This window comes from Dipodomys spectabilis, unplaced genomic scaffold, assembly GCF_019054845.1.
Source record: "Dipodomys spectabilis isolate Male_0828 unplaced genomic scaffold, ASM1905484v1 ptg000095l, whole genome shotgun sequence".
Lineage (NCBI taxonomy): Eukaryota > Metazoa > Chordata > Mammalia > Rodentia > Heteromyidae > Dipodomys > Dipodomys spectabilis.
In genome coordinates, this window is record NW_024870772.1 from 26457749 (window position 1) to 26479976 (window position 22228).

The 22228-nt window shown below is 39.4% G+C and overlaps 1 protein-coding gene across 2 annotated transcripts in view; it reads right to left on the minus strand.

Annotated features, from left to right (window-relative positions):
* Nucleotides 1-22228, minus strand: part of Micu2 (mitochondrial calcium uptake 2) — a 98598-nt gene that overhangs the window by 12469 nt on the left and 63901 nt on the right. For both annotated transcript variants that reach the window (XM_042685632.1, XM_042685631.1), the window contains exon 7: nt 14341-14406. In XM_042685632.1, the coding sequence (XP_042541566.1) occupies nt 14341-14406 (66 nt within the window). The remainder of the gene's footprint in view (nt 1-14340; nt 14407-22228) is intronic.

A 22228-nucleotide genomic window follows, 5' to 3' on the forward strand; every position in this document is an offset into this window, starting at 1 on the left:
AAACCACCGAGAATCCACTTTACTCCAGTATAAATGTTAGAATGGCCATTATCCAGTAAACATACAATAACAAATACTGGTGAGAATGTGGCCAAAAGGAAATTCTAATACACTATTGGTAGAAATGTAAGCCTGTTCAATCACTCTGGAAAGCAGTATGGAGGATCCTTAAAAATGAAATATAGAACTACCCTAAGACCCAGCAATTCCACTCCTGGGCATTTATCCAATAGAGCACAATCAAGGTTACAGTAAAGGGGCTGGGAAGGTAGCTCAGCGGTAGAGTGCATGCCTTGCAAGCATGAGGCCCTGGGTTCGATTCCTCAGTACCACATAAACAGAAAAAGCCAGAAGTGGCTCTGTGGCTCCAGTGGTAGAGCGCTAGCCTTGAGCTGAAGAGCTGAGGGACAGCGCCCAGGCCCAGAGTTCAGGCCTCATAGCTGACAAAAAAAAAAGGTTACAGTAAAGCCATCAAACAATCATGTTCACGGCAGCACTATTTACCATAGTCAAGATAGGGAATTAGCTGTAGATATACCTGATTGGATGAACAGATCAACAAAATATGGTGCATATACACAGTAGATTTTTACTTATCCATTAGAAAGAATGATATTGTACCATTTATGAGGAAATGGAAAGACTTGGTAAAAATCATATTGTCAGACTCAGAAAAACAAATTGCATGGTTTCCCTCATTTGTGGTAGCTAGAATTTACCTTTAAGTAAACATGTTGGGTGGTATGGAGGTGGTTACAAATGTATTAATTGAAATATGGCAGACTTTTGGGAGAACTCAAATAATGTCCTTAGAAAGACAGAGTTAAAGCCCAACAAAATAAGCACCAGAAAACTGGTACTTGCTAGGGTGTGTGTGGTGGGGAGGGGTAAGGCCAAAGGGAGAGGGGTAGATGAATCAGAGAGGAGAATGCAGTCAAGAACTCATTGCATATATATTACAAAATTAAGAAAAGTTAGAGAAGAGTAGGTCAAAGGAGGAGTGAAAATGTTGAAAGGGGTGATACTGCTCAAGATGCATTTATTCATAAACTGCTTTGCTGAATGACAATTCCTTTGTACAACTATTTAAAGATAATAATAAAAAAATCTTCCACTTAGCAATAAACAGACTGACGGGTAGGTAAGAAGACAGCCCTAAGAAGGTCATGTGGAACCTTCTTGCCAACTTCCCTCCATTGAAGCTTCTACAAAAGTTGGCAAAACTGGAGCAGTTTGAGGGAGTGTTGAGGTCTATAATCTCCCAGGGCACTATGTTAAATGAGGAAGTAAGGAGTAGCCCAGAGGATGGGATACACTGAAGGGGTAGAGTCATCTGTGTTCTAATTTACTTCATGAGGTCATAGAACAGAATCTAGACTCCCCCTGTCCTCACCAAGGGCTAATTTATTTTTTCTAGTTGTTGTTGGGAGAAAACATATTCTTCTCTGTCAAACTAAAGTGTATTTGGTATTGTATATTGATATTTCCTGGAATTATTTGCTTTATTTACTTCAATTGTAACTGTTATCTGTATTACTTGTTGCCAGCTAGCCATGTTAGGGAGATAAATCTTGTGTTGAAGAAGTTAAAATAATAAACTGTAATTGCTAAGTGAAAAAAAAAGTGAACCTTTGACAAGAATGAAAGAATTCCCCCCCCCCCCTTTTTTTTAACCTTGGCAATCAATTGTACTTAAGACTGTCAGCCTAACTCCTTTACAAGGAGGAGGGACAGTTTAGATTAGGATAAAAGCCTAGCAAACTGCTTTGCTTGGTGTGCCTGCCTAGCTCTGGGGAGAGTAATGGCCTTGGACCCTTTTGCACAAAAGTAAATTGCCTTGACAAAATCTTCCATATCTCTTTTGTGTCCATTCATTTCTGACGCAGGAGAGTCCTGTGTTTCTAAACACAGTGCCTTTGAAAGGTTGTGGTGTCACAATTTTTTTTTTCTTACTGGGAACTCCCTTTCTTTCACCTCCCATGTTGGAAATCTCTTCTACTTTGTTTCTACTCTTCCTTCTATAGTATAATGGATCAAAATACAATACCTGCAGGAGAGGGGAAAAAAGATAAATTCTAGATAAGATGGGATGGGTAGCAAGGAGAAGTTCTCTCGTACTCTACCAGTACAAAGAGGTCTGGACACAACATGGGAATAAGGGAAAGACTGCACCACATCCTCAAAAAGGTGCTATAGTAAGAACCAATTAGGCAAAATGCACAAAAAGCCCAATCTAGAGGAATGCATAACTCAAGAACAAATATACCTCTTATGAGTCTTAAAAAATCTTTGAAATAATCCATGTATTTGTATAGAAAAATATACTTAAAAAGAAAATTTAAAAATGCAGTAATATAAAAACATCCTCTGTACATTTTATTCAGTTTTCTGTAATAGTAACATGTTGCTAAATTATACAACAGTATCACTTGTCTGTCAAAAGACATTTTTTTGTTAGTCATGGAGCTTGAACTCAGGGCCTGGGTGCTGACCCTGAGCTCTTTTTGATCAAGGCTAGTGCTCTACCACTTTTGAGCCACAGGGCTAATTCCAGATTTTGAGTGGCTAATTAGAGATAAGAGTCTCACAGGGATTTTTCTGCCCGGGCTGGCTTTGAACTGCAACCCTCAGATCTTAACCTCCTGAGTAGCTAGGATTACAGGCTTGAGCTACTGGTACCTGGCAAGGCATTTTTTTTTTTTTTTAAATCACAAAGATCTTATACTTTTTTTTTATAGTTATACCCAAGTCTATCTTGCTCCCACCCTGCCTTTAACCTCTGGTAACTCTTAATCAGTTGTCTCTACTTAACAATTTTTTTACTTAAAAAATGTTATAGAATCACAAGGGAAATAACAAAATGCTGAAATAAGGACACAGGATGACCCATTGTAACAATGAGATGTACAAGACAATAAGTTGAAAATGAACTTTACAACTTTGTGGGGTGGGGATAGGGAGTGGGTAAGGGGAGGGAGAGTGGGACAGAGAGGGAGGAATTGGGGAGGTGGGGAGGCAATGGATGGTAGGGGAAAAATAAAGGAGGGTAACAATGCTCGATAGGAAATGGACTCATTACCTTGCCCATATAACTGTAACCTCTCTGTACAGTATCTTTTTTTTTTTTTTTTTGGTCAGTCATGGGGCTTGAACTCTGGGACTGGGTGCTGTCCCTCAGCTCTTCAGCTCAAGGCTAGCTTTCTACCACTTGAGCCACAGCACCACTTGAGGCTTTTTTTCTGCTTATGTGGTGCTGAGGAATTGAACCCAGGGCCTTGTGCATGCAAGGCAAGCGCTCTACCACTGAGCCACTTTCCCAGCCCCTCTGTACAGTATCTTTACAATAAAAAAAATATTAAAAAAAGAAGTGGAATCATTCAGAACAGAACATCTGATATTAGTTTTACTTGCTCTCAGAATATTTTGCTTCAAATCATCCAAGCTGATACAGCAGGATGAATGGTGCTGATCCTCTTTTCATATGATCCTTCTGATCTCTGTATCTTGAGTAGCTGATATTACAGGTATATGCCACTGTGCCCAACCAAGAAATTATGGCATTTCATGTTACTAAATTTCCTCTCAATAGAGTTTCGCCTCTATCTCACACATTTTGACAAACTGCATTTTCATTTTCATTCAGTTAAATGCATTTTTTGGTTGGCCTAAAGGCATCTGTCTTTGGACTCAAGGCCTATTTAAACATTTGGTTCCTAAGTGTTTGGAGATTTTTGTTATCTTGCTGTTATTGGTTTCTAGTTTTATGTTGTCATGGTGAGAGAACATACTCTGTATAATTTCAATTCTTTCAAATTTGATGAGGTTTGCTTTCTAGCCTGGGATGTGGTATGTTGTGGTGTATTATACGTGGTTGGGAAGAACAGGTATTCTGTTGTTGGGAGGAGGGATGTTCTGTCAGTTAAGTCCTGATAGCTGAAGGTATTGTTGAACTCCATGTCTTTGCGGATCTTCTGTCTAGATGTTCTATTAATTGTTCAAATAGTTGTTAGAATTTACAGTTAAAATTGTAGATTTGTCTATGTCTCTGTTTAGTTCTATCAGTGTTGGTGTCACTTATTTTTTAAACTCTGTTGTTTCACTGTATACACAATTAGAATTTGGTATGTTGCCTTAGTGTGTGTCTCTTCCTATCTCTAGCAAGTTAATTTTATCTGAAACTAGGCAGGCACTCATGCTTTTAACAAATTAATGTCTACATGATATCTTTTTTCATTTTATTTTAAGATGTCTATCTCATCTCTATCTATCTATCTATCTATCTATCTATCTATCTATCTATCTGTCTGTCTGTCTATTTATCTATCTATCTATCTATACCTCCCTCTGTGCCTGAGGACTAAACCCAGGACCTAGCACTAAGCTACAGCCTCAGTCCCCAAATTTTTTGCTGGTATTTGCCAAGTTCCTTAGGCTCTATGCATTTTCCCCTCTAAAGTTTTGTCTTGCTATGTTGCATTCTTGTTTTCTGGTTAGAGCAAGTGGCTTTTGTTTGGGCTTATTGGTGTTTCTGAGTTGCTAAGTCTAGACAAATAAAGTCAAGATAAAAATCCAGGGAATCCTATCTACTCAGGAGGCTGAGATCTGAGGATCACGGTTAAAAGCCAGCCTGGGCAGGAAAGTCCATGAGACTCTTATCTCCAATAAAAACCACCAGAAAACAGGAAGTGGCGCTGTGGCTCAATGAAGAGTGCAGGGACAGCGCCCAAGCCCAGAGTTCAAGCCCCACGACCGACCCCCCTCCAAAAAAAAAAAAAATCCAGGGAATACATCTTGTCTTTCCTTACATTCTTTGATCTAGTTACTCTGTTACATTTTCTTCCATTATTCAGAATGTTATACATTTTATTTTATTTATTTTTTGGTTGGTTGTGGGGCCTGAACTCTGGGCCTGGGTACTGTCCCTCAACTCTTCAGCTCAAGGCTAGTGCTTTTCCATTTGCGCCACAGCACCACTTCCAGCTTTTTCTGCTTACATGGTACTGAGCAATCGAACTCATGGCCTCATGCATGCAAGGCAAGCACTCTGCCACTGAGCCACCTGCCCAGCCCATGTTATACCTTTTAAAAGATAATAATGACATTTATTTATTTATTAGAATGGATCTGGCTATTTTGACCAGGCTGTCAAAATCTTGACACCTGTTAAGTCTTCTTATGTGGTGCTTAAAAAAAAAATTATTGTGAAGCCAGCCCAGGCACAAAAGCCTGTAAGATTCTTATCTTTAACTACCAAAAATACTGGTAGTGAAGCTGTGGTTCAAGTGGTAGAGTGCTAGCTGTGTGCACAAAAAACTCAGGGACAGTGTCCAGAACCTGAGGTTCAAGCCTCAAGACCGGCCAAAAAAAAAAAAACCCTCACAAAAATTATATTTTGAATTGAGACCTTGTGTTGCCCAGATTGGGTTCAAGTGATCCTTTTACTTCACCCTCCAAAGTAGGTGGGACTAAAAGCAACACTACCAGGTCTGGCTTAAATGTTTTATGTATAATGCACAGAGTTTTAAGTTACACTTAGTGGGTGGAATATGGGAAAGTATATTAATTCCATCTTTCTAGAAGCAGAAGTTATTAAAATTCAGATGCATATTAAGTTCATCTATGATAAGAATTCAAGGACAAGGCAGGCTTACACCTGTGATCCTAGGACTCAGAGGGTATGGCAGGAGCATTACAAGTTTAAGATCAGTGTGCTATGCCCATGTCACATGTTTTTCTAATTCTAGCACCTAAACTGTCCATCTATTTCCAACCCCATCATGCTTAGCTTTGCTCCTTTGGTCCTTTCCCTCATCCCCTTAGAGATAGGCAATTTAATTTGGACTATTTAACTGATTGTCAGTCCAAACTACGGGATTTCTATAAAGGAGACATGAAAGACACACAGAGCTTCTTTGGCATCTCTTAGCAAGTTAGATCCCCATCCCTAATTAGACTTACAGTTTCTGTATTTTTTTTATTCCCAAATAGAAACCATGATTTGGGCAAAACTTTGTTTTCTCTTCTGTTCAAAGTAGCTCTGAATTAGACACTTCTATTCTTGGATTCAATTCTGTCTCTTCAAGGACTCGGGTTCTGTATATCTAATTAATTTACAGCTCAGCTTTCATTAATTTAAGTCTCAGCTTTATGGTCCAATAAGGGGGTGTATTAACTATTGAATAATTAGTTAAAATGGCACAAAATTTATTCTTGGCAAAAATTATCTTCTAAAACATTAGGTAATATTCACAGATGGTAAATCTAATTAGCTGACTACTATGCATCTCCAATAATCTGAGATAACACTGTCTACTTTTTTTTGGTGGTTGTGGGGCTTGAATTCAGGGCCTGGGAAGCTCTTTTGCTCAAGGCTAGTGGTCTATGACTTTGAGCTACAGTACCGCTTCTGATTTTCTGGTGGTTAACTGGAGATAAGAGTCTTACAGACTTTCCTGTCTGTGCTGGCTTTGAACCACAACTCTGAGATCTCAGCTTCCTGACTAGATAAGATTACGGGCATGAGCCAACAGCACCTGGATATATTATTTTTCTTTTGGTCGGTCATGGGGCTTGAACTGTAGGTCTGGGCACTGTCCCTGAGCTCTTCAGCTCAAGGTTAGCACTCTACCACTTGAGCCACAGCACCACTTCCAGCCCCTTCTGTTTATGTGGTGTGGAGGAATCGAACCCACGGCCTCAAGCATTCAAGGCAAGCACTCTACTGCTAAGCCACCTTCCTAGACCCTGGATACTATATACTTTTAAACATAAGAACATTACTAATTTTCCAGGTTTACAGCTATCTATGCATTGCAGACAGAATGATACACTGTTAAATTTTCCTGAAGAAATTTAGCTTCTAATTTTGCTATTTACCATATGGCAACACAGAAGTGATAGAACACAGTAATATTTTCTAATAAGATGCAAGTATTGCTCTAAGCATACAACTGAATAAAACAGAAGTTTTACCCTATTATTTCTTTTTTTTTTTTAATTACTTTTTGTGCCACTTGTGGGGCTTGAACTCAGGACTTGGGCACCGTTCTTGAATTATTTTGCTCATGACTAGTGCTGTACACTTAGGCTACAGCTCCATTTTTGGCTTTTTTGGTGGCTGATTGAAGGTAAGAGTCTCACAAACTTTCCTGCCTTGGAAGGCTTTCAACTATAATCCTCCGATCTCAGCTTCTTGAGTAGTAGGATATAGGCATAAACCATTGGTGCCCATCCATAATGAGCCAGGTGGTTGAGATTTGAGGATCATGGTCTAAAGCCTGCCTAGGCAGGAAATTCCCTGATACTCTTTTTCTTTTTCTTTCTTTTTTTAAAAATTGGTCATAGGGCTTGAACTCTGGGCCTGGGTGCTGTCCCTCAACTCTTCAGCTCAAGGCTAGTGTCTACCACTTGAGCCACAGGGACACTTCCAGTTTTCTGGTGGTTAATTAGAGATAAGAGTGTCATGGCCGTTCCTGCCCAGGCTGGCACTAAACGGTGATCCTCAGATCTCAGGCTCCTGAGTAGCTAGGATTACAGGCGTGAGTCACCGGCGCCCGGCTCCTGACACTCTCATCTCCAATTAACTTCTAAAAAGCAAGAAGTAAAGCTGTGGTTCAAATGATAGAGTGCTAGTCTTGAGCACAAAAACTCTGAGATAGAACCCAGGTCCTGAGTTTAAGCTAGGACTCACAAAAAAATTACCATTCATATTCCTATTTTCACTTTTTTTTTTTGGGGGGGGGAGGGTCTCTGGTCGTGGGGCCTGAACTCTGGGCCTGGGTGCTGTTCCTCAGCTCTTCAGCTCAAGGCTAGCACTCTACCACTAGAGCCACAGCACCACTTCCAGCTTTTTTCTTTTTGCTTATGTGGTGCTGAGGAATGGAACCTAGGGCCTCAGGCATGTAAGGCAAGCACTCTACCACTGAGCCACCTTCCCAGCCCTCACTTTTTTTTTTTTGGAGACAAAGTCTTGCTAATGTGTAGCCCAGGCTTCAGCCTCCCAAGTGTTAGCATTACAAGTGTGTACCACTGTTTTAATAATTTAAATATACTTTAATGCATTCTAAAAGATATTTTCAGGTTTTCATTTCTATTTGAGTGGGTTTTTAATTTGTGCACATATCTGTTATTTTGTGCATTTTCTTTCAAAAGAACACAAAGAAAAGGATATTCACTTCTGCTAAATCAAACCCAAAAGGTAATTTTCCCACAGAACATGTATTTTAAACTTCTAGTCTTAAAAAGACTAATTTTGAATCGTGTTCAATTTTTTTTGTGTGCCAGTTCTATGACTTGAACCATACCTCCATTTCTGGCCCTCTGCTGGTTATTTAGAGATAAGTCTCACGGACTTTCCTGCCCCAAGTGACTTCAAACTGTAATCCTCAAATCTCTGCCTCCTGAGTAGCAAGGATTACAGACATGAGCCATGATGCCCAGCTTCAAAATCTTCCTTATATTGCCTAACATATACATTACTCTACTGGTTGCTTTTATGAAGGCTTATAATTTGAGAGCTATGTTTAATATTTCAACACGTGAAACACTGTTTATCCCTTACCAAGTTTCAAAGGTTATTTTGATATTTACTTTGCTTTTGGCCTGAACTATTCTAACTTAGCTGGTTGTTAGTGACTCACACCTGAAATCCTACTCAGAAGGCTGAGATCTGAAGGATTCGAAGCCAATTTGAGCAGAGAAGTCGGTTCAGAGATTAATCTTCAAAATAACCAACATAAAGTCAGATTTGAGGCATAATTCAAGGGTAGAGTTCCAGCTGTGAGCAAGCCAACTGCTTGTAAGTAGAGTAAGTGAGAATTCAATGATCGTGGTATAAAAAACAAAAAAGTATTCTTAGTTCACTAATGCTATCTTTCCAAGAATGAACATTCTTATTTGTGATTATGTGTAACTGATGAATAAACCCAGGAAAATAAGTGACTATATCAGATAAAAGATATCCTGTACAAAAATAAAGTCACTTTCGGGGCTGGGAAGGTGGCTCAGTGGTAGAGCGCTTGCCTTGCATGCTCGAGGCCCTGGGCTCAATTCCTCAGCACTACATAAGCAAAAAGAAAAAAGCTGGAAGTGGCGCTGTGGCTCAAGTAGTAGAGCGCTAGCTTTGAGCTGAAGAGCTGAGGGACAGCGCCCAGGTCCAGAGTTCAGGGCCCACGAACGGACCCCCCCCCCCCCCAAAAAAAATAAAGTCACTTTATGTGAAAAGGTTATCACAATCTGTCTATCACAACTGGTTATCTGACTATTACTATTATATTCAGAATATGGCAAAGTAAACTAGTAATATGTGTCTACAGATATCTCCTTGTATGTAATTTAAAAATTGGTAGCTTTTTTTCCCTTCTGGTTCTGGGGCTTGAATTCAGTACTTCTTTGCCCTCAAGGCTAGTAATCTACCTTTTTTTTTGGGGGGGGTCCGGTCGTGGGGCCTGAACCATGATTTGTTAAGGATTTCATTTACTTAGAGAAAGGATGGTGAGGGGCCACTGGGCTGCTCAGTGGCAGAAGATGTACTCAGCACACACTGACTCCCAGTCTGAGCCCTAGCAGCACTCTTACCAACAACAGTAAAAGAAAAAGAGAAAGAAAAATGAATGGTGGGCTGGGAAGGTAGCTCAGTGGTAGAGTGCTTGCCTTGCATGCATGAGGCCCTGGGTTCGATTCCTCAGCACCACATAAGCAGAAAAGGCTGAAGTGGTGCTGTGGCTCAAGTGGTAGAGCGCTAGCCTTAAGCTGAAGAGCTGAGGGAAGTGCCCAGGCCCAGAGTTCAGGCCCCACAACTGGCAAAAAAAAAAACCAAAACAAAAAAAACCAAAACAAACAAAACCAACAAAAAACCCCCAGAAAAATGGTGAATGATGTTTGCTGAAAATAAGATAAACAACTTCAAAAAAATAAACATGACATCTATATTATTTAAAAAAAACCATACATGCTCAGAAAATATAAATGACAGTAAATGCATGAAGAAAAGCAAAAGATACATCTCCTAAATTCTGAAATCTCCCTATATAGGAATTGCTGTTAACTCAATGGTGAATATCCTTGTAGATTTATAATCTTTCTCCCCAAATATACCCTTTGCAGAGAAAATCATTGTACACTTATTTTTAGAAATAAGGATTTTTTTCCTATTTAAGGTGGAACAACTTTTTTTTTTTTTTTTTTGGTTGGTTGGTTGTGGGGCCTGAACTCTGGGCCTGGGTGCTGTACCTCAGCAATTCAGCTCAAGGCTAGCACTCTACCACTTGAGAGGCACAATGCCACTTTGGCTTTATTTTCTGCTTACATGGTGCTGAGGAATCAAATCCAGGACCTCATGCATGCAAGACAAGCACTGTACCACTGAGCCACCTTCCCAGCCACTTGAGCAACTTTTTATACAAACAGTGTCGATCATTTTAATTTTTAGTGGATAGTCAGCCCATGATATGTACTGCTGTGTGTGTACTCATATGTATTTCCTGAAGGCAGCATATTATTATTATTATTTTTTTAAATTTTGTATTGTGAAGGTGATACACAGAAGGGTTGCAGTCACACAAGTCAGGCAATGAGTACATCTGTTTTTGAACAGTGTTGACTCTTCATTATTTCCCAGTTTTAGTTTTTTTCTTTTTGATTAGTATGTACTCCTTTCTCCTTATTTGTGACTGTCACAGAAGAGTGACAAGGCTGAGTCTGTAATGCCCTTTGGTAGAAGGAAAATCTCATAGTTGGCAGTAAGCTGGCCAAGGATGCTGCCATATGTAATGAATCCAGTTCCTATTTGTGGACATTTATGTTGCTTATAAACATCTTTTTTTTTTTTTTGCCATTCCTGGGGCTTGAATTCAGGGTCTGGTGCTATCTCTGAGACTTTCTGCTTGAGGCTAGCACGCTCCCATTTGAGCCATACCTCCACATCTGGCTTTTTGCTGGTCAACTGGATATGTCTCAAGGAGTTTCCTGTTGGGGCTGGCATTTAACTGTGATCCTCAGATTTCAGCCTTTGTAATTTACGTTCTCATAAAGAGTGCCTACCCATTTCGCCTTAGAGAACACAGATTTTGGGGGATTTTTTTGGTTGTTTTTTTAGACAGAACCTTGCTATATTTGGCTCAGGCTGGCTTCTAATTCACTACGTAGCACACGTGGGCTTCGAACTCACAATGTTCCACCTCAGCCTCTGAGAGTGTGCCAGAATGAGCCACCATGCCTAGTTGGGACTATAGAGTATTAACCTTGTACTTTTGCCAGTCTGGTAGGAAAACAAATTTTAACAATTGCTGTTATTTAACTTTTTTCTTTAATTATTCATGTTTATTACTTATTTGTATTTATCCTGCTACTTCTTCGTGTCTTTTGACCTTTTTTTAAAATTTGAGGTATTAGCTGTTAAATAGCAGCAGCAAAATCCAACGGAATTTGGAATACATTACTTACCTCAATAATATAAAACAGTTATCCACTTCAGTAATGTAAAAATACTAATTTCCTAAAATACTTCCATGTTTTCATTTTTGACACTTAAATTTCTGCTTCATCTGGAATTCATTTTGAAATAAGAAATGAGACATTGGGTTGAGGGTGTGGCTCAAGTGGTAGAGCACACCTACATAGCAAGTATGAGGCTCTAAGTTCAAGTCCCAGTTATGTCCCCTGGAAACACACAAACAAACAAAAAATCCTAAGAAGGCATAAACACAATAGTACTGTCTGTCAGGCAGGCAGTCCATTAGTCATCAATAAAGATGTAGTAAATTTCTATTATGATTACACACTCCTAGGGCTTGAGGATCTGTGGTTTTACATTCCTGGGCATTCAACAAATTATTAAAAATAGTGATGGTGCAGGGGCTGAAGCTCAGGAAATTTCCCTAAGAAATGTAATTTAAATTGTGATAGGAAGACTCAACAGAAATTAAGAAAGCAAGTGGGAATAAACATGCTTACAGGGAGTTTGTATAAAACTTGAAGGTGCAGACATTATGATGTTCTCTGACTTGGATGTAGAATCAACAATAATATGATAATATATAATGGCAAGTTTTTCTTTTTGTTTGTTTGGTAGTACTATGATTTGAACTCCAGGCCGTGTATTTCCTAGGCAGGCCTTCTAGGACTTCAGTCCATGCTCCTGTCTTTTTTGGAAGTGGGGCTCTGGCTCAGGTCTGGGCGCTGTTTCTGAGCTTTTTTGCTCAAGGCTAGTGTTCTACCACTTTGAGCCACTGTGGGGTCCAGTTTTCTGGTGGTTAATTAGAGATAAGACAATCATGAGCTGTCCTGCCCAGACTGGCTTTGAACTACATTCCTCAGATTTCAGCATCCTGAGTAGCTAGGATTACAGGTAGCCACCAGCAACTGGCTACCCCATCCTTTTTTAGTAAATCAGTTATGACTCCTGGGTAGCTAGGATTACAGCTACACACCACTATGTCAAGTTTACTGATGGACTGAGATGGGGGTCTCATTAACTTTTTGCCTAGAATGGTTTCCAACTGCAATCTTTTTAATCTTTGCCTCCTAAGTAGCTTGTATTACAAATGTGAGCCACTATGCTTGGCCTAGATAGTGAATTTTTACTTATGTACAACTTAGGCTGTTAAGGTTAGTTCTAGGAGACTACAATGTATTAATTCATTTAATATTTACAATTTCTCTGAGGTTGATAAACAGGTGTGCCCAGTGTCTGATTAAAGCAACATCAGAATATAGGCAACTAGATTTCTGAGTGTGAGTGGTATAGAAGAAGGCTGAAGGAGGGTTGGATAACCCAGATTTATGATGAGTTTTGAATTTAACTTAAGAACAAAGGGAAACTATGAAAATTTTTTTACATGCTATTATAGCTTATTTTCTTATTTATTTATTTAATTTTAAAGAGTAGTTATATAGGGGCTGGGAAGGTGGCTCAGTGGTAGAGTGCTTGCCTTGCATGCATACCGCCCTGGGTTCAATTCCTCAGCACCACATAAGCAGAAAAAGCTGGAAATGGTATTGTGGCTCAAGAGGTAGAGCACTAGCCTTGAGCTGAAGACCTGAGGGACAGCGCCCAGGCCCAGAGTTCAGGCCCCACAACCAACAAAAAAAAGAAAAAAAAAAGAAAAGAAAAAAAAAAAGAAAAAAAGAAAAAAAAAGAGTACTTAAGTCACCCTGGTGAAAATGAGAAAATGAATTAGACAGAAGACAGAGTAGGTGCAAGGAGGTCAGTCAGGAGCTCCTGTGGGAATGCAAGTAATGAATACCAGTGGCTTGGGCCAAGTGACAGCAGTGGAATGAGGAACAAAGGTGAAGAAACTAAATGTAAACAAGGAAAACCAGAAGTCAGGCAGAAGATAGAAGGTTGGCATTTCAAGAATCAATGTGACATGGTAAGGCCTTTTAAAGACTGAACCAGGCTCCTAACTCACACAAGCTAAAGCAGCTGCATGGTGTTTTCACTGAAGAGTATGCAATAAACAATTCCATTCACATGTGATGAAGCATCACGACAATGGCACACAGAGACTAGAAGATACAGGATGTGTACATCTAGGAAAAGGACATAATAACATTTGCACTTGGATGGGAGACAAAGAAGAACAGTTCAGGATCACTCAGAAGATAACATGTAAAATCACCTTGATTTTAATAATTTGCAAATTCTGAAATAAACATGCTCTAGAAAATGAAATGATTTGGAAATTTAAGAAAATGTCAAGGAAAATCCTGAGGTAGGGTTGAATTTAAAGATTATCAGTTAAAAATGTACTTGCACAGATGGGAATAAAAATTGGTTCATATTCTGTTTTTTTTTTTTTTTTTTTTTTCCAGTTGTGGGGCCTGAACTCTGGGCCTGGGCGCTGTCCCTCAGCTTTTCAGCTCAAGGCTAGAGCTCTACCACTTGAGCTACAGTGCTACTTCTGGCTTTTTCTGCTTATGTGGTGCTGAGGAATTGAACCCAGGGTCTCATGCATGCAAGGCAAGCACTCTACCACTGAGCCACCTTCCCAGTCAATTGGTTCATATTCTATAGCAGATATTGGAGAGTATATATATATTGGAGAGTGCATATATATATGTACATATATATGGAAGTGTGTATAAGAAACTGATAACACTAACTGCTCAGGGAGGAAAACTGGGGGACTGACTGCCTGGGGAAAATTCTGCTCTGTAACTCTTGCTCTGTATACTCATGTGTGCCTTTTGGAGTTGGGACCATGTGAATATAGTACATTTATGTAAAATATTGCTATTGGTAAATCTTACCAATTAATTGAGGACATTTATTTGAACAAATAGAATAGAGCAATTATTATAAACATCCCCTGTGGAAATATTTAGACTATATGTACATACCTCGCATTCTGTTTCATTAGTTTTCATTGTCTTGAAGTCATCTTGTTTGCTTATAATCTTCTGTAGCTAAAAAGATTGCAAACATGAGTTTACATGCCTGCCTACTGGAGTTTTCAAAATATATTATTAAATACTAACTTAAATACTTTCTTTTTTTTTAAACATACATACTTTCTATGATAAATTGCTATCCTCTTTCTCTTAGACCATGTAAAAATCAAACAATAAAACAGATAAAAGTACTAACACTATTATTAGTGTAATTTTCTTTTTTTCTTTTTTTTGGGTCCAGTCCTGGGGCCTGAACTCTGGGCCTGGACGCTGTCCCTCAGCTCTTCAGCTCAAGGCAAGCGCTCTGCCATTAGAGCCACAGTGTCACTTCCCGTTTTTTTATATTTGCTTATGTGGTGCTAAGGAATTGAACCCAGGGCCTCATGCATGCAAGGTAAGTGCTCTACCACTAAGCCACCTTCCCAGCCCTAGTGTAATTTTCTTTTAAGAAAGCTCACATACTTCATGTTATAAAGATAACAGTCTATATAAAATTTTCATGTTTACCTTGTCTCTCAAAAGAACTTCCTTTTTTTTGTGTGTCCGGTCGTGGGCCTGAACTCTGGGCCTGGGCACTGTCCTTCAGCAATTCAGCTCAAGGCTAGGGCTCTACCACTTGAGCCACAGCGCCACTTCCGGTTTTTTTCTTTTTGCTTACGTGGTGCTGAGGAATCTAATCCATGCAAGGCAAGCGCTCTACCACTGAGCCACCTTCCCAGCCCTCTCAAAAGAACTTTCATCCATAATTTTTTTTTAACCACTGATAGTTTATGGTCACATTTTCAAGTATATGGTTCTTTAAGTTATTTATGCTATACATATATTGTGTTTCCTTCTTTTATGTATTTATAGGGCAGGAAAACAAAGATTTACTTCTATTAATTATAAAATTGTTAATATTCCTTTGAAGCTGAGTATATTGAAAAACCTACCTACCTTTCAGAATCCTTTGTAACAATCTTCACAAGGAAAGCAGATTTAAAAAAAAAAGGTTTTAAAAAATCAGATATAGACAAAAATTCCAAGTTAGGGATAAAATAAAGCAATTGAGTTTTTCCTAGATAATTTGTTAATAGTTTGCAAACTGCTGCAATTGAATATGAAATGATTAATCTCATTAAAAAAAAATCACACTAGGGTTTGAATTCAGGGCTTTTTGCTTGTTATCACTGGAGCCATACTTCCAGTCCTATCTTTTGCTGGTTATTTTTAAGATAGTATGTCTCTCTTCTCACAAAGGTGTCTGCTTACTTTAGGCGTCTTACCATTACTAGGATCACAGGCATTGGTTAATGCATCCAGCTTCTAGCCATAGAGATATAATAACTTATGTTATATAACCTATGTACTTTTCTACCTGGGCTGGCCTGGAATCTAGGTTTTCCCAGTGTCAATCTCCCAGATTGGGATGACAGGTACTACTGAGCCTAGTTATGAGCTAAGGAGTCTTATAGACTTTTCTACCCTGCTGGACTCACAACACTCCCAATTTCTCTCTCCCAAGTAGCAAGGATTATAGGCTTGAGACACTGGTACCTGGTTTCAATCTCAAATTTAGCTATGTCTATTATGTTTATCTTAGTAAGTGGTTTATCTTTATTTCTCTATATCCCTGGTTTCATTGACTGTTCACTACTTAGTTCAGGGGGAAACACTGAAATGTTTTTTGTTTAGCCTCTTAAGTTTTAAGTTAATAGCTTAAAGCCAGGTTCAAGACTCAAATATTTCTCAATTTTCCACTGTCCTCTTTAGTTTTATTATACAAAATTTCAAACATAAACAATATGAACAGCATTATATAAAAAGCAACCATAATCATTACTTAACTTCAGTGATAATCAGCACACTATCATTCTTGGTTCCTCTACTTCTACCTACTTTTCCTCTGTTATTATTTCTAGTTAGTACTTCTGTTTTTCCTATGTTATTACTTCAAATAATAACTCTAAATTACAGAAAATATTAGATCTTAAAATGTACTAATCTTAGCCATACCATTCATGTGTACACACCTCTTAGTTTTTTCGTTTAAGGTTTGCTCTCTACCACTTGAGCCACAGCTCCACTCAGCTTTTTGTGGTTAATTGTAGGTAAGAGTCTCATAGACTTTCCTGTCTTGGCTGTCTTTCAATTGTGAACCTCAGATCTCAGCCTTCTGAGATGTTGTGAGCCACCTGGTGCTCAACAGCCGTACCATATTTTAATTAGCTTATTTAGTTATACAGAAGGAATTTCAATGTTATATTTTCACGTTTATATTATATTACAATTGGAATGTCCCCATTTTCCTTCTCCTCCTTTTTTTTTTTGTCCAAGACTGGGACTCAAACTCAGTATCTGATGCTTTCACTCATTGGCTGGCCACTTGAGCCATGTCTATTAAAATAGTTTCATAAAAAACTAGTAAACTTTTTTTTTTTTTCCCTCAAAGCAAACTGGTTCCTTCCTATCTTCACCAATATTCGTTTTGTGTGGTTTTTTTTTGGGGTGGGGGGTCCGGTTGTGGGGACTCGGCCTGGGCTGGCTTTGAACCGTGATCCTCAGATCTCAGCCTCCTGTGTAACAGGCATGAGCCACCAGAGCCTGGCTACCTATAATCCCTACTGTGAAAGAGGCTGAAATCTGAAGATGAGAAGGAAAGTCTGTGAGACTCTTATTTCCAATTAACTACCAAAATGCCCTCAGCTCTTCAGCTCAAGGCTAGCGCTCTACCACTTGAGCCACAGCGCTACTTCTGGCTTTTTTCTTTTTGCTTATGTGGTGCTGAGGAATCGAACCCAGGGCTTCATGCATGCAAGGCAAACACTCTACCACTGAGCCTCCTTCCCAGCCCCCCTCACCAATATTTGTTATGGCCAGTCTTCTTAATTTTACCTTTTCTGTTGGAAGTGTACTATACTATTAACTTGCATTTACCTAATGGTTCATATGGGACACTTTTCCAAGTATTTATTACACATTTGTATATTTTCTCCAGTAAAGTGTTTGTTGACTTTTGTTCATTAAGTACATTTAAATGTGTTTTTTTGTTTTTTGTTTTTTTGGTTGTGGGGCTTGAACTGAGGTCTGAACACTGTCCTTACACTTTTTTTTTTCTTTCTTTCTTTCTTTTTTGGTGCCAGTCCTTGGGCTTGAAATTAGGACCTGGGTGCTGTCTCTGAGCTTTTGTGCTCAAGGGCAGTACCTACCACTTTGAGACTCAGCACTATTTCTGGCATTTTGGTAGTTAATTGGAAATAAGAGTCTCACAGACTTTCCTTCTCATCTTCAGATTTCAGCCTCTTTCACAGTAGGGATTATAGGTAGCCAGGCTCTGGTGGCTCATGCCTGTTACACAGGAGGCTGAGATCTGAGGATCACGGTTCAAAGCCAGCCCAGGCAGCAAAGTCCATGAGACTCTTCTCTCCAATTAACCACCAGAAAACTGGAAGTGGTGCTGTGGCTCAAGTAGTAGAGTGTTTGCCTTGAGCTGAAGAGCTGAGGGACAGCACCCAGGCCCAGAGTTCAAGCCTCACTACTGACCAAAAAAAAGGATTATAGATGTGAGCCACTAACATTTGGCTCAAACAGATACATCATTCTGATTTTTCTTTTTAAAAGTCTTTTCTTTTTTGGTATTGAGGATCAAACCTAGGATATTACATACTTGTGAGGCAAGTGCTTTGCCACTGGGCCAGATCCTAACAGCTAAACTTAAATTGTAAAACTTTAAGTTGCAGGAGTTCTCTATACATTCTGGATACAAGACCTCCGTCAGACATGTATTATCAAAGTATTTTCTCCTAATTGACCACCCTGCCCTGTCTGTCTTTTTGTCAGACAAAGTCTCACTAAGTAGCCCAGGCTGGCCTCAAACTCCAGAGTCTACTGCCTTATCCGCCTGACTTCTAGAATCATACACAAGCACCAATACAACAAGCCTATTCTCTTTCCCTGCCTTTTCTTCACCATACCCCACCCCCTTGTACTAGAACTGAACTTGGCCTCATACTTTCACTTGGCTTTTTAATCATAGTTGGTGCTCTACTACTAGAGCCATACCTCCACTTCCAGCTTTTTGCTAGTTAATTGGAGATAAAAGTGTTGCAGATTTGGCTCCCTGGGTTGGTTCTAAGCCTTGATTCTCAAATCTCAGCCTTTTGAGTAGCTAGAATTATAGGTGTGACCACTGGCACCTGGCTTCCTACTTATTTTCTTAACAGTGCTTCTGAGCAGAAGTTTTACATTTTGATGTAAACGAATTCATCACTTTCTTTTTATCATTACTGCTTTCAGTGCCCTAGAAAAATGTCTGGGGCTATGGATGTGGCTCAGTGGTGGATTGCCTTTCCTAGCCACATGGGTAGACTTTTCTTTTTTTTTTTCTTTTTTGTTGGTCATGGGTCTTGAACTCTGGGCCCGGGCACTGGCCTCAGCTCTTCAGCTCAAGGCTAGTGTTCTGCCACTTGAGCCACAGCACCACTTTTAGTTTTCTGGTGGTTAATTGGAGATAAGAGTCTCATGGACTTTCTTGCCTGGTCTGGCTTCGAACCTTGATCTTCAGATCTTAGCCTCCTGAATAGCTAGGATTACAGACGTGAGCCACTGGCACCTGGCTGGGTATTTGCAATAATTAGTATATGTCTGAGTCAAGCAGAAAAGGTCAGATAAGTTGGTGTTAGGGAAAGGAACCCCAAGATAAGTATTCAAATGTTTTTTTTTTATCTTTCATGCAATTGTTTCTAACATGATTTCTTTGTTGCTTTGTATGTCCCTCCTCCATGGTATAACCCCTACTTTCACTGCATTTGATGTTGGTATAATTTGTGGAGGGGAAGGGAAAAAAAATAAATCGTTTAAATAGGGATACAGGTGGACCCATTGCAACAATGAGATGTACAGTTGCTATCTTGAAAAATGAATTTTATAACTTTGGTGGGGGGAAGATTGGATGGGAGGGTGGGGGGGATGGGAAGGGATGGGAAGGGGAAACAAATGAGGAAGGGGAAACAATGCTTGATAAGAAACGTACTCATAAAAAAAAAAAAGAAATGTACTCATTATCTTGCCCATGTAATTGTAACCCCCTGTATAGTATTTTCATAATAATAAAAAAAAAGAACAAAAAAAAAAGAAAAAAACAGAAAGACTCAAGTCTTTCAGAAGATATTCTCTTTAATATTCTACCTGGAAGTTTAATGGTGTTAGTTTTTACATTTGTATTCATTGTTCACCCCAAATTCACATTTCTGAAGTTTAAAAACTTGGGCTTTGTGCTTGCTAGGTAGGCCCTCTACCACTTGAGATATGCCTTCAGTCCCTTTACAAATTGGTTATTTTTTGAGATAACTGTTTTATGCCTAGGCTAGCTAGGTCTATGATCTTTCTACTTGGGCTTTCCATGTAGCTAGGATGACAGGCACACACCAGTGCACCCAGTCATTGTGCTTCCTACATAACTGAAATAAGAGGAGCATGCCACAGCAACCAGCCATTGCTTGAGATAGAATCTCTCAAACTGTTGTGCTAGGCTGGCCTTGAACCCTGAACCTTGGATATTTGCCTCTCAAGTAGCTAGGATTATAGGCTTGAGTCACAGCACCTTCTATTTTTATATATGGAGAAGCTTTTTTTTTTTCCATATGCCTATCTAGTAAACAAGTTTTTGCTTTCCAATTTATTGATTTGGTTCATTGTTGCAAATGAAGTGACTACGAGGATAAAGTCTATTATCATTCATGGATCTACCTCCACTGATTTATTGTTCATGAGTCAGTATCATCTGTCATTGTCATAGACTTGGAGTCTGTCAGTGTGAGCTATCTTGCTTTGTTCTTGTTCCTTAAGACTGACATGTTTTATTTAGGCTCTGTGCTTATATCAAAAACTTTTTTTTTTTTTTTTTTTGCTGGTCCTGGGGCTTGAACTCAGGGCCTGGGTGCTGTCCTTGAGCGTCTCTGAGCTCAAGGCCTGAGCCACAGGGCCACTTATGGCATTTCTGAGTAGTTTATTAGTGATAAGAGTCTCATGGGGACTTTCCTGTCTAGGCTGGTTTTGAATCAACCCTCAGATCTTAACCTTCTGAGTAGTTGGGATTACAGGCATGAGCCATTGGTTCCTGGATACTTCCTTTAAAAAAATTATTCATTTGTAGATGGGTGCTGGTGGCTCACACTGTAATCCTCGCTACTTAGGAGGCTGAGATCTGAGGATTGTGGTTCAAAGCCAGCATGGGCAGGAAAGTCTATGAGTCTCTTATCTCTAATAAACCACTCAGAAAACTGGAAGTGGCATTGTTGCTCAAGTGGAAGAGTGCTAGCCTTGAGCTGAAGAGCTGAGGGACAGCGCCCAGGCCCAGAGTTCAAGCCCCATGACTGACCAAAAAAAAAAAATATTCATTTATTATTTTTTAATTATTTTTCTTGATGGCACTGGAACTTGAACTCAAGACTTTGTGTACTTGCTTGGTGCTCTACCACTTGAACCATATCCCCAGTCTAGCATTTTTGTTAATATCATGGACTTTTCTGCTTTGGCTGGCTTTCAACCTCGATCTTCAACCTCAGCTTTCTGAATAGGAAGAATTACAGTTATGAACCACAAGGGTGCAGCTATTAGTTTCTTTTCTTCTCTCTTTTTCTTTTTTAAAGGCTGTTCAGGTCTGGTGACAGGTGGCTCATGCCTGTAATCCTACCTACTCAGGAGGCAGGATCACAGACAGTTCAAAGCCAGTTGGGGCAGGAAAGTCTGTGAGACTCTTACCTCCAATTAACCACCCAAAAAGTCACAAGTGGAGCTATGGCTCAAGTGATAGCCTTGAGTGAAAAAGTTCAGGGACAGTGTCTAAGCTTTGTGTTCAAGCCTAGGACTGGTACACATACACACAGAGGGCTGCTCAGATTTTACTTAGGAAAGTTGAATATTCAGACAAATTTTGCAAGTACTGATATTTAAGACAGTCAAATTCCTTAACACAATGCATATCTTAGTATCTTAATTTATCTAGGCCTCCTTGAATTTCTACCAAGAACATTTAAAGCTTTTAGTGTAAAATTTTTGTTAATTTCTAATTATTTTGTTACTTGATACTGTCCCAAACAAGTGATTTTAATTTCATCTTCTGTTTGTCACTAGTACATAAGAATATACTTCATCTTCTATCTTCAGTTCTTTTTAAATTCATATTATTTTAGACATCTTTGCTTTTGTTACTGGTTCCTTAGGATATCCTATATCAAATCATGTCAGCTTAAATAAACTCTATCCTTTCTCAGCTTTTTTCTAACTTTTTATTTCTTTTTGTTACCACTAGAATCTCCAAGAAAATATTGAACAGAAGATGAAGTCATTTAGGATTTCTCCCTACAATATAAAAGTAGCTTTGCCTTTTGTTTTCTTAGTGCTTTGACTGAACTCAGGGTCCTGCTCAACATACAATATACTTGCACTGGACTCTTTTTTTTTTGGTCGGTCATGGGGCCTGAACTCTGGGCCTGGGCGCTGTCCCTCGGCTCTTCAGCTCAAGGCTAGTGCTCTACCACTTGAGCCACAGCGCCACTTCCAGCTTTTTCTGCTTATGTGGTGCTGAAGAATTGAACCCAGGGTCTCATGCATGCAAGGTAAGCACTCTACCACTGAGCCACCTTTCCAGCTCCTTCCTTCCTTTCTTTAATTTTTTGCCAGTCCTGGGGCTTGAACTCAGGGCCTGGGCACTGTTCCTGAACTTCTTTTGATCAAGGCTAGTACTCTACCACTTGAGTCACACAGCATCACTTCTGGCTTTTCCTGTTTATGTGGTACTGAGGAATGGAACCCAGGGCTTCATGCATACTAGGCAAGCATTCTACTACTAAGCCAC